At 37.0% G+C, this 12,310-nt stretch overlaps 2 protein-coding genes across 3 annotated transcripts in view; one reads left to right on the top strand and one right to left on the bottom strand.

Moving 5' to 3' along the window:
* The window catches only part of TPP2 (tripeptidyl peptidase 2), a 56,678-nt gene extending 53,858 nt beyond the window's left edge, over nucleotides 1-2,820 (top strand). For both annotated transcript variants that reach the window (XM_082481650.1, XM_082481649.1), the window contains 2 exons: nucleotides 1,432-1,551; nucleotides 2,200-2,820. In XM_082481650.1, coding sequence (XP_082337776.1) covers nucleotides 1,432-1,551; nucleotides 2,200-2,289 — 210 coding nt within the window. In that variant the 3' untranslated portion in view covers nucleotides 2,290-2,820. The remainder of the gene's footprint in view (nucleotides 1-1,431; nucleotides 1,552-2,199) is intronic.
* Nucleotides 2,821-2,966: 146 nt separating this feature from the next.
* Nucleotides 2,967-11,533, bottom strand: METTL21C (methyltransferase 21C, AARS1 lysine). The gene is made up of 5 exons (XM_082481704.1): nucleotides 11,407-11,533; nucleotides 7,144-7,306; nucleotides 5,828-5,970; nucleotides 4,149-4,266; nucleotides 2,967-3,874 (listed from the first exon to the last, which is right to left on the bottom strand). The coding sequence occupies exons 2-5, from the start codon at nucleotides 7,295-7,297 to the stop codon at nucleotides 3,480-3,482; spliced, it is 810 nt and encodes a 269-aa protein (XP_082337830.1). The 5' UTR covers nucleotides 7,298-7,306; nucleotides 11,407-11,533; the 3' UTR covers nucleotides 2,967-3,479.
* Nucleotides 11,534-12,310: the final 777 nt, after the last annotated feature.

The raw sequence follows: 12,310 nt of genomic DNA, 5'->3' as shown, positions 1-12,310 counted from the left end.
TTAAGTGAATACTGCAACACAACAAAATAAGTACTTGAAGACAGAAGAATGAGCAACTGAGTGCTTGGCATATACTTTAGAGCTTCAAAATTACACCTTTATTTGCTTCATAATTAAGCTTGTTATTTCTTTTTAATTTTTTTTTTTTAGCTCAGTCTTTTAAGTATTGAGCCTACAAAGACTTATGTGTGCAATTAACATTCAATGGAAGTTTCAGGCAGCTAAAATCAGGCAGGTTCTTCAGTCCTTGCAGGATTTGGATGTTGGATTCCTTAACGTTTATATTCTTAAAAGATACTCTTTTTTTTTTTTTGTTGCTATAATGCAAAATATTTATTTCTGAACGTTCTTGAAGTGTTTTTGTTAGCTTTCCTTAATGGGTTATTTTAAGTGGACACAGAGAAAATGTAGCTTTTGTTGAGGAGTCAACGGAAAGGAAGAATATGGTAATGAATGAGGGGAAATAAATAACAAACTCTAATATAAGATTTCACCAACTTTGCCAACAGCAGAAATACCACCATATTTCCTAACTTTGCTGCTATGTCTGCTTTGCTGCTTCAGTAAAAAAAAAAATTAAAGCCATTTACTATGAGTGTTTCAAGGGGAATATATGAAACAATGTCTTGATTGCACTAATTCTTAGTGCTGTAACTGGTAAAGTGGTATGACTGATCTTGCAAAAAACCCTGAACACTGTCAGTGTTTGGGTGTTTAGAACCTGATTTACTTTACATTAGCTCTTAAGTAGACACATCCATTTACATGTGTTAGTTACAGTATTGACAAGTATTGTAAGCTGTCTCTTTAGAATTAGTATTATTAAGAGGAAGCTTCTTTATAATCTCTTCTTAATAAATTACCAATTTTGAGGAGCTGACCCAAAACCTGAGGCTTGTCTTCATGCTTACCTGTCTTCATTGCTTGTTCATAATTATGGGCATTTATCTCTGTGTGTGTATGTTTATCATTCACTATGTATGTTCATACTTGTTTCTGCAGGAAGTTTGTGACTTCCTAGGAATCAAAACTCTCAATTGGGTCTTCATTTCTGTGGGTCAAAGATATACCTGCTTAGTTCTTGATTTATTTTTTTTTCCTATACCAGACAGTTGCCTTTTAGAGAATGAAAATCCAGAGAAGCTAGAAATGTGATGAATAAAAAATCAGAATAGTGACATCTGTGTTACATAAGATGTTCTGAAGTCAGATATGTTCATGAAGTCAGAAATAGTCTCTAGGAAGTTCATGTTTATAACTACTACTGTGAATCATCTCTTTTACTCCAAAGAAAAATGCAAGCTATCTTGTGTAAATGTTTTATTTTGTTTAAATAACCTCTGCTACCTGAACAGAATCTGCTCTTATTTTTTAAGCCTCGTAACATTCAAATATTAAATGATCTAATTTGCTTTTGTTTTCACATTGTAGGTTTTGACTTTTGCCTATAAACACGCATTGGTAAATAAAATGTATGGGAGAGGTCTCAAGTTTGCCACAAAACTTGCAGAAGAGAAGCCAACGAAGGACAACTTGAAAAACTGCATTCAGGTAAGGTGTATTTGGTAAAGTGATGGGCTATGTTCATGCTGAGTAAGCTCTTAAAAGTAAGATATAAGTATTTTTGAATTTTTGATACCTTTTACGTTGTAGAACTTGCTAAACTTAACATTTTAACTTTATCCAGGCTTTTGTGGCTTGGCCTCCATTTTTAGTAGTGATTTCTTCTTTCTTTTTCTAGAATAGCTAGTTTGTCATTAACTGTTATTTTTACCAGATTTACTTTCTGGAACTTACTCTGAGGCATAAAGAAAGTAGAGATAACTTAGCCAAAGATCTTTTGAATATTTAAAATCACGTGATGTTGCTGTTTAACCGCTGTTATTGTTACTATTATTAATCACAAATATTGCTAGTAGAATATAGGTGGAGAGTTAATGGGAATTACTGTAACTCCTAGAACCAAATTTTTATGCGTTGAATTGAAAGTCTGTAGACCATGTAGAATGGTTTTCTTTTTCCCCTTTCAGGACTAAGTATTTCAGAGATTGCCAGTTCTCCAATCTGTTATCTTTCTGATAGTAGACATCTTTAGTAAGATACTGATGTCAATGCAGTGTTTGCTGGAAGGATTCAGATTTTTTAAAGAATAAAACCCTAGATCTTCTGATGTTTTTTAATGTTTGCTTTTTTCTTCAGCTAATGAAGTTGCTTGGATGGACTCATTGTGCAACTTTTACTGAAAATTGGCTTCCTGTCATGTATCCACCCGATTATTGTGTATTCTAGAAAACCAACAATTGTAAACTTAAAGTGATTTTATATGGGGCAGGGTAGGAAAAGCTAAGTTTGACTTTTTATTGAAACGCATGTTTTCATTACTGAATGCTGATTATTAAATTGTGTGTATTTATCGGTAAAGGCACCTGGGTACAGCTTAATACCTGTTAACCGAACTCCTGTCATCAGGGAGTTTCTTTATTGTGCATCCCATTGCTGGCAATGGATGTGCCAGAACTGCCAACACCAAGGATTTGGAATTAGGCTGGAAAGGCTTACTGCATGCATGTTAGGTTCTTAACTGTTACTTTGAACTGCAAACCTGTAAAAGCTCTGTATTTTTTACAGTAAACTGAATTTTAACTTGTTTGATCTTAATTTCAATTGTATGAAGGCCTTAAAGCTACTTCAAGAGTAGCTAAAAATCTTATTTATTAGACTAAAGTAACAGGACATCATTACCTGTATTGTTGCAAGAGTTTACATTTCATTTTTTTTTAAGAAAAATTCAACCTCTCAAACTGTTACAATATGTAACTTGGAATTGCTGATGCACAGGTGCTCTTGTAAATCTTCATTTTGGAGTGATTTTTCAGGCAAACTCAAAAATCCACGTGAAGTTGAGTATCAGGACAGGCTGATACATGTATACAAGTGCCAGACAGTTAAATCTTGATCAGGTAATGTAAAGCTATACATATATGTTTAATAATGTTAAAAATGTAAAACACAGCAGAATAAACATGCAACGTTGAAGATCAAAAAACACCATGTGCACTCTGATACTTTAAAGGATTATTTTATAATGAATAAAAACAAATAATGAAGCTAAAAATTGTATTGGTTTCTGAAAGAGTACATAAATGAAACTTGCTGAAAGAAAACACCTCACAAACAACAGAAGTTCAGTGCAGCCCAAAAGATCAATGCTGTCTGTTAAAGCCTTTTTACTAACTATTGCTGCTAACGTTGTTCCTTCAGTGGAGTGAAATTGGTCTGTTTGAACAGGTCACATGTATCAACTGGAGACAAATTGCTGTATCATTTGTCTTGCCAGGTTTTTCATAACTTGTAATGCAAAACTCAGATACAACTGCAACTGTACAATTGTAAATGCACAGAAGGTGCGCAGTAATGCTGCAAAACATTCCAAACTGTAAGGTGCTGCCGTTAAATCAAAATCAGTAATAGTTTTCTCTTTAATTCTCTCTTACTGTGGCTTTAAGCAGCTTGACATTTGATTCTGGAAATTCTGCTAGAATGGTTGTGTTAAATATATTGCAAAGTTTTTCCAGAAATTCATAGTCTGTACTGAATCTGAATTTATTTGCCCATAGTAATACTGTTCCTGGCTTACAAAAATACGCCATTGTTGCTAGCAGGGGGTCCAAAGCTGCATGATGGTATACAACATCAGTTGCCAGTATGAAATCATAATGGTAAGTTGATACAGGGAAGTCTTCAGTGAGGCCTTCTCCCCATACCAGTTTTCTCACTTCGGGTTTGTGCATATTTGTGTTTTGCGTATTTCTTGAAATATTGAATGAGAGATTTTCAAGAACTTCAGGCAAATCAGTAGCTGTAACGTAAGCGCCTAAAGAAAACATGATTTTGTTTCAATTCATAGGTATGTAGTTGAACATATATATATATATAAAAGCCTTTATCTGCATAACTTCCCCAGCTTCCCCCTCACCAATAACTAGGGTAGTTGCTTCATTAATAAAACAGTATTTTACAATAATTATAATATTTAAAAAAGCAGTGACAAAGTTTACTTCAACTGTTGCTTCGTTGCCTTAAAGTGACAGTGGCAGATATATACCATCTTTCACAAGCAATCTAAAAGGAAATATGAATTTACTAACCTAAGATACAGGCCACAATGGAAACCAAACCTGTTCCAGCGCCAATTTCCAAAACTTTTTTGTCTTTGAGGTTGAATTGTTCTTGATTTGATTCCAGATATTGAGATAAAGCCAGTGCCTAAAATGGTTAGCACATATGCATAAGAGGGTAACAGGTAAGTTGCACAAAAAAATCATTAGACGCTTTTATACAGGTTTTGGGTTTTTTTTTATAAAATGAAAAACACTGAAGGCTGTACCATAAAAATGTAATATGGAAAGACTCATGATGTGTCCCGTTTTTTATATTAAAAAAAAATAAAGAACTTATTTTTAGTTTTAGGTTTATGGGATATGGATTTGGTACACACTTCTATGCCCTGTGAGTCCTTTGACAGCTCAAGATATGCAGTGTTTAGATGTGAACCATGCAGTCAGAACAGCAGAGAGGTTTGTTTTACATATTGTTCAAAGTAATGTTCTGGTTTATTATCATAAATGTTATGGTTTATTATCACTATCATAAACTAGATTCAGGCTTCAGCGGAGATTCTTTTGAGAACCAATTTTTTGGGTTGTTTTTTTATTTTACCAGAGAAATATTAAAAATCTGTTATTTACCAACTCAACACTTGTCTACTGATCATAGTAGAAACTTTTTTTAAAAAAATAAATAAACAACAGCAAAAACAACTGCATTGTATGGCTGTATGGAAGTATTGCTTATCAGACTTTTATAAAGGTCTTATCAATAGTATACAAATCGTCTGTTTATAAACAACATAAACCAATGCCAAAGAAACTTAACTTCCCCCTTTTGCTTCTCTTCTTTGGAGTTGTGTTACTGTTACTGTATTAACTCTTGTGCTTTTCATAATACACCACCGGCTACCTGCTCTGGGAAAACTGACAGCTAATGAATCACCTGTCCAATTTGTACCACCTCTCAATTTTCTTGGAAAGTTTTACCATCTGCATTCTGGCACCTGATTAATGGGAGAACTGATGATCTGACATTTCAAAATAAGATACTGTTTCACCCACCTATACGCTTACTTTTTTCTCTATTGTTTTGAAATTGTCTGCCATTTTCTGTGAGCTTTTTCAATAAATGTGGATCTGAAAAAAATTTGAAATCCTAATTTTCATGTCTTTATCAGTTGACCCTCTCTTCCCTCAAAGGCAGTTTTCTCAGTCCACATAAAATTCTGTTTTTAAGAGCAGGAGAAGCAAAGACTGAAGAACTGTTTGCAAGTACGGTTTTCCGTACTGCAATGGAGCTGTTCCAGCCTGTTCTTTAAAAGAAGCATATTTAATTGTTTCAGGCTCCTTTGTTTAATCTCTCACAATTTTCTTTTTCAAACTCCTTTTTGTACTGCTGATTACTTGCTTCCCAGCAGTGACTGATGGGAAATATGGAAGAAACTGAACACTTCTTCCCAAGTTCCCTTTCTTAATTTTATTTTCCAATATCTGCATCCAGTTTACAAATACTTAGGTGCCACAGTTCTTTTGGCCTGAGCCGTCAAATTAGCACAAGGCAGAGCTTTCTGCTGAAGTACTTTACAACTTTGTTCTGCACAGGGAAACCTCCGTTGTCAGAAGTGTCATCTAAGAAAGCTTCCTTACTATTTGTGTGCTACTGTCATGACTTGCTCTCTTGTCATGTCAGCTTCCTGGGTGCCACGTCACATACTTACCCCCGGCCACACCACGGCTCCAAAGTGTTCTATGGACTCCTGAATGACAATCTGGTGGCCTACGTACGTGTAGTGCTCTTTGTCAAAGTAGTGCGAAACTCTAGGAACCCAATTCTGTAGTATTTTAAGAGTTACCGGTGAATCTGAGAGAGAAAAGAGACAATGAATATTTTTATATGCAAGTGTTTATATGTAACTTGTTAAAGGGTAAAAAGTATTTTGTGAAGATAGTACGTAGGCACGTGGACTAGAAAAGCTGTCAGGCCGCTGGCCTTGACTCAGGTGGCTGTCCAGAAGTGGAGGGTCTGGCTGGGCAGGGAGTGAAAGGAGCAATGGTCCTTTCCTGCCATTCTGAGAGTTCGCGTGAGCAATTTACAGATAGAAGTGAGCCTTTTAGAAAAATCTAGTAATTCAAATATGGAACTCTGTTAATAACAGCTGGAAGACTTTCAGGACCAAATTAGCTTGGATTTTGGGGTATGCTGTAGTTCACACTATGCCAGAGTGGGCCATGTAGGGGTGTGTGCTGTAGTTTTCATTTGTGGGGCCAACAGATCTAGAACATTAAGCTGCTTTTTACAAACGAAGGATTTGGGATTTATCTCTTACATTGAAGAAAACCTAGCTCTTTTTAGTGGCTGTTTTTTAACCATTCTTCCACAAAAGGAGGGTTGTAAGATATTCTTTAAGTATATGTTGACATATACAGTGCTGTTCAGTGAGTCAGTACTACAGTTGTGTTAGCGTGTCTCTCAAGTAGTGAGTAGGCTTGTAGGTGAGATTTTTCAGGAAGGCTCTGCTGAACTGCTCCATCTGATCTCACCGAAAACAAGGACACTCTTCTGAATGACTGTACCGCTGTTGGAAGCCTGTTAGCAGAATATGCATAGATGATACAAAACTGACTTTAACTGCAAAGAAAAATTTTGCTTTGGCTTGCATGGGTTTTAATTGATGCCTGCCTGGAATCCTTGGTAGGTGTTTGAGCAATTTAGCCTGTTGAAATTTGTAATACAACGGCTTCAGCAGTGCCAGCCTATCTAATGCATGTTATAATCATATCTCTGATTGCAATTGAGAAATAATTCTTACATGTCTAAAAAAAAATCCATAGACCTTTTTAAATGAACATCATAATTATAGAGTGAGTCCTTTTTGTAGATTTGGTCTGATAATAAATAAGGGGAAACGGTGGGGAAAAAAATAGAGATCAAAAGGAAGTGACATGTGGACATCTACTACCTGAAGACTGAGAAAAGTGAAAGTATGAAACGCTAGCATGCCATGGCAATTGTGGTATTTAAATTGGATTAAACCTGAGTCAGATTCTGCTGTTGATGATGCACACTTGGAGCTGCAAGTGCAGTTTTCAGGGTCGTACTGCTCTTCACAGGTTTCTTCTTCCTCAGTTTGGCAGTCCATTACTCTTTGAATATTGTTGGGGAACTGTGGCTGCTCTGCAGAGATCATGGCAAAGAGCTGAAATGGAAAGGGAAGAATAACATTGTAAAAGCTTGGGGGCGCTCTCTTTGTGTGAGATATGACTGGAAGAAGACAGTGAGTAGTTTGGGTGGACTTTAGTTTGGGGTTTTTTCCAATGACTGGTTGAAGGGACAGAAAGCCTTGATGAGAGGGGTGACATCCCCGCTCCACTGGGCATTGCTGCAAGCACTTTCTGGTAATGTAATAATACTATAAGAGCTTTTATTTTATCACGTTTATCATATTTATTTTTTTATCATTTATGCAAAACCTTAGCATTATGTCACTAAATTGATGCCAGTAATCAGTCTGAAAAGTGAGCTACTTGCATGGTACTCCTATCGGGTGAAGCAACAGCTGAGAAAAATTAACTGTCTTTTAATGTCCATGACTTTTTATCTGTTTAATTTACTGTTTCCCAAAGAACTCTGGACTTGGCACTCCTGTGATAAAACTGGTTAATCTGCTGCTGCCAGTGCTCTTGATTTTGTCTCCTATTATATACAGTTGCCTTCCCTTCTCTGCCTTTTCCTGCAGAACAGCTAACTGAATTACCCTGAAACGTAGCAAGCTGCAGAGTATGCAGATTGGGGTCAGGAAATAATTGCAGTGAGAATTTTGGATCGGTAAGCTTTTTTGGAGAGCTCAGTGTCTGTTGTGAATGATCTTCAGGGTACAGGGCAGCACCCAACATCAGAAGGAACCGCTTGATAGCAGCTAACAAGCGCCAAAAGCAGGAGGGGGACTGGATCTAAACTTCTTTGGGGAGAAACGTGCCAGTGACACATTTTGCTTAACTAGAGTTTTCTTTAGTGATGGCACCTTTGTGTGTGTGTGTGTGTGTATGTATGTATATACACACATATATATGTATAAAGAGAAAATGGTTCATAACTTGCTCTGGTCAGAGGCTGTCCAAGTTCACCCTTCCATGGGTGGGGTGTGCTATACGTTTATCCATGATTGACCTTAATTCTGTTCATTTTTGAGAATGCATATTGGTTTGCTCTCTCCGACCACATGCACTGCAGAGAAAGTGTTGTATAATTTGGGTTGCATCATACTGCCGGAGGCTGTTCTAGATATCCTGGCTAGAAGGAGGAGAGGTTTGGCAGTGGCTGGGAGGTTCAGCAGTGCCTCCAGGTAGATTTTTAAGGAGCAGCGTGACTGCTGACTTGTGTGTGTGGTTTATTTGCACACGTGATGATGACACCATTGCAGTTTTACTGATACCTGATATATTCCTTATTGCTACTCTGTTTATTTACAAGGACAGGGTTTGTGTTCTAAATCCTCTAGCACTGCATTTGTTCAGTCATGGCAGTGATTTTTTACTGTTTCAGAAAAGAGAGTGCTTTAAAGTAAACTGAATTCTGCAGATGTATTTTTTACTTTTTTTTTTTTTTTCCTCAGAGGGCCTCCCTCTATCTAGTAACAGGTTCAACTATGCACCTTTTGTCTATAATTGGAGATACAATGATGGTAGGTAAGAGACTGATGATAACGCTGCAGTTAGAGCATTCTCTGGCATATGAGTGAATGTATCCATGCTCACGTTTCACACGTGAAAGTGTGCCTTCTTACAATAGCAATGGTTGCTATGCAATCTTGTGTAATCAAAAGTATATTTCCAGTCTTCAGCAATGCCTCTTATTCATATCTTGAGCTAGAATAAAATCTGGTCATGTTTTAATGTTTCGGGAAATCGCTGGGAAAATATATTAAGACTTGTGTAACTGGCAACGTGTGTAATGAAAAGAGAAGAATGTCAGAACTGGTGATGGCTACAGCCAGGAAATACTTACTTGAAGACCCAGTCTTCTGAACATTTCATGTTTAAACATGCAAAGCGCTACATTTTCAAAGTTTGTTTGGGGCTTTTGGCTTTTTTTTTTTTTTAATTTATTTGTTAAGGCTCTTGTAGCATGAGTTTTGTACTATTTAAATGAAAGGCCAGCCTGAAATTACAAAGCAAGGGGAAACTCTGCATTGTCCAGTACCCTTTTATGTAAAAAACAGAAAGGCTTGTTTAATGAGTAAACTGTTAAACTTGTCAGTTTGGGTAGAAAGTGATCCTTTTTTCTTTGCTTAAATAAGTTCTTACTGCAACAGGTCAAAATTTCAGGTGGCTGTACATAGTAGTGAATCCCACAAAACTGCTTGGAAACAAGCTTAGTAAATATATATTTGTTGGTCCATTGTTAAGTACTTGCAGTAAATACAATTGAATCTCTGATCATGATAGATATATACCCTATTATCACTCATTCAGTACAGACTGAATTTTAAATTAAATTAGACATGTTATGTTACATTTTCAGAATAAGAATTGCTATGCTTTCTCCTGTTTTGTCCTTTGAGCTCCTCTGAAAGAGGAGTCTGTGTAAATATTGAGAAAGGTCCTTTGTTGTTTTTATTAAATCCCTTCTTAAAATGATCAGGAGGTCTAAAAGACACCTAGTGGTTACTCTGGTACCGTGGTGAAACTGCTGTGGTCCTTAGGTCCATTAGTTGCCCCAGTTCTTAGATGGTAAACTGGGGGGATAAAGATAATGCACTTCGCATTTGTATGTCACCTAACACTCTGGGCTGTGGTTTGTGGCTGAGGCGTCTAGATGCTATAATAATTTCTTCTCAAAGGTGTAGTTTTTGCAAAATAGAAAGGTAGTGTTGTTGGTTTGGTTTGGTTTGTTTTTTTATATCGCCTGCTGCCATAACTATTAATGATATATTTCCTAAAATGGAGTAAAAAAGTAGGGCATTTTTTAGCTGCAAACTCCAGGTCAGGTTTAGTCTTACAATTTCAAGAATTCAAGTGTGTTAGCGTCTTGGCCTTAATGATTCACAGCTTTATTTTATCATTTTAAGTGATAAACTGTACCTGAAGACTACAGACACAAATGAGCATTGAGTAAACTATTTGCAGATAGGTGGTGTTTGCATTATTACATACCCTATGTGTAATATGTTCGAGTTGCTGTTGTGCTTCTAGAATTGTAAATACTGACACTTGTTACTATTTTGACATTTTTCTGATCCGTATTTCACTGAAAACGGTGTATCTCTAAAAGCATTTTGGTTTAATACCATAATATTGCAACCAAAATCTGTTCCATTTGAAAATGTTGTCTCTTTCTGAATGTTGATTTCTTAGTGAAATGATCCTGAAAGGAAATCATCATCTAAATTCTGTGCTTTTCAAAGTTTTTTTAAACCCGTATTGACTTCATTAATAGTCTTAAACTGTTGCGAACAAAACGACTTACAAAATAAGGTTTGATTTCTTCAGAACCTAAAGAAGAAAGAATAATTCACAAAATTATGTCTATTTGACAATGCCACATAAAATTAACAAGGTAGTTAAACACTGAAGGGCAAATTGTAAGTTGATGATAAACCTTAAGGTAACAGTTTATCCCCTATAAGAATAAACTTTGTGCCTCTTATACGTCCAAAAAAAAACCCCATTGCTTGGAAAGAGCTTTTCAAATCTAGCTACATGGCCAAAAAATAAAAGTAGGTTAGGGAGCAGTACTGTGTCACTGGGTCTTCAGCTGTAAACACACCTTTGCTGAAATGTGTTTCTCTCACCTCTGCACAAAGTTACACAGCACAGTCTGGTTTAGTCTGAATTATCGGGGAAAAAGCCAGTTCCATTTGCTCACATGACAAATGTAGTTGCGGTGTGTTTTTTGCAAGATAGGACTTGGCTATATGTTCATACCATGCACAAACATCTGTATTTCTTAGAGCTCATGCGATTTTATCATGTGCTCCTGCACTAAATTAAAAAAAAAAAAAAAAAGGTATTATAAAAACATGAATATAAATGCTAAGAAATAAAGGAAATGTCAGTGGTAGGAACATCACTATATTAAACTTATGATATTTGAGTCCACAAGGTAAATGCATCCCAATACTGAAAACCAGCAATGATAGCCACTCCTTGCAAAGCAGCAGAGGTTAGGTAAGCTGGGTTTCATTGGCAAACACAGCTGACCTGAAATACGAGAATTCAGACAAACATATTCCTTTGTTAGTTAGTGGAGAACACAAAAGCACACGAGAGGAGGTTAGCCGGACAGCTGTGTGGGTACCTGCTGTGCCAGAGGGTGCTGGAAGTTCCTGTGGGCGGATGCATGCTCCAGAGGTTTTTTATATAGCCGTGCCACCTGGAAGGAGTAACGCTCTGCGCCGACCAGTGGGATTGCAGGCTATTTCGGGTAGCATTACCCGGCAGTGCTTGAAGAACTTACTATGTTACACTGAACTCTTTCACATTTGCCATACAAAACAAAAACACTCTGAAGCTGTGAAGTCCCAAGCAGACCAACCTTCAGAAATAAAATCTCGGCTTCCTCCAACCTCTTCTTCTGTTTTTGCGGATTACCGGTTCCCTGCCTTCACCTTACGGTCTGCAGTACGCACCCAAACAAGCTCACCGTGGGCAAACTAGCACGTAAATAACGTGTGCGGCCACCTGGCAGTAGCCCAAAGGCAGAGAAATGTTCACGGAGCTCCTACTGCCAGGAAAAGGTCAAGTCTTCCCCTGCCCCAATCATGGGGAGTATGGGGAAATAACAGCTTTCCTGTTGTCTTTAGTGCAGGTTGTAACCATCGGAAATATTGTATCTACTGAAAGAGAGAATGCAAACATGCAAATCACACTGTTTTAAAACAGATGGGTATTACGAGTGTTGGAGATAAACCAAGTATGTATTTCTTACACATTTCAAGAATTTGAGAGTTGTATAATGCGTTTACCACTTTGCTGCCTTTCTGCCCTCCCCTCTCCTTCTTGGAAAAGATTCTCTAGGAAGAAGTTCAGCTAGAGGGTAGAGAACTTTGAAAGTCGTAAAGCTAGAAAAAAAACCCTGGCTAATTAATGAACAACTGAAGGTTGGCAGTAGAAATAAGGAGGAGGGATTGGGAATGTAGTTTTTTAACTCAATTTATAGGCACTTGCATCTTTGGATGAACAGCTTGTGAATTTGGGTAATG

Source organism: Vanellus vanellus (assembly GCF_965231255.1).
Source record: "Vanellus vanellus genome assembly, chromosome: 1".
NCBI classification, from domain to species: Eukaryota; Metazoa; Chordata; class Aves; order Charadriiformes; family Charadriidae; genus Vanellus; species Vanellus vanellus.
Note: the sequence above shows the minus strand (reverse complement) of the source record. Positions and strands in the feature narration are given on the sequence as shown.

What these genes read in the sequence shown, in the direction of transcription:
- METTL21C (XM_082481704.1), bottom strand. Translation starts at nt 7,297, where the DNA reads ATGATCTCTGCAGAGCAGCCACAGTTCCCCAACAATATTCAAAGAGTA. An exon ending in AACAGCAGAATCTGACTCAG is followed by an intron (nt 5,971 to 7,143) that starts GTTTAATCCAAT and finishes TTTCTCTCTCAG; the next exon opens with ATTCACCGGTAACTCTTAAA. An exon ending in GAGCCGTGGTGTGGCCGGGG is followed by an intron (nt 4,267 to 5,827) that starts GTAAGTATGTGA and finishes TAACCATTTTAG; the next exon opens with GCACTGGCTTTATCTCAATA.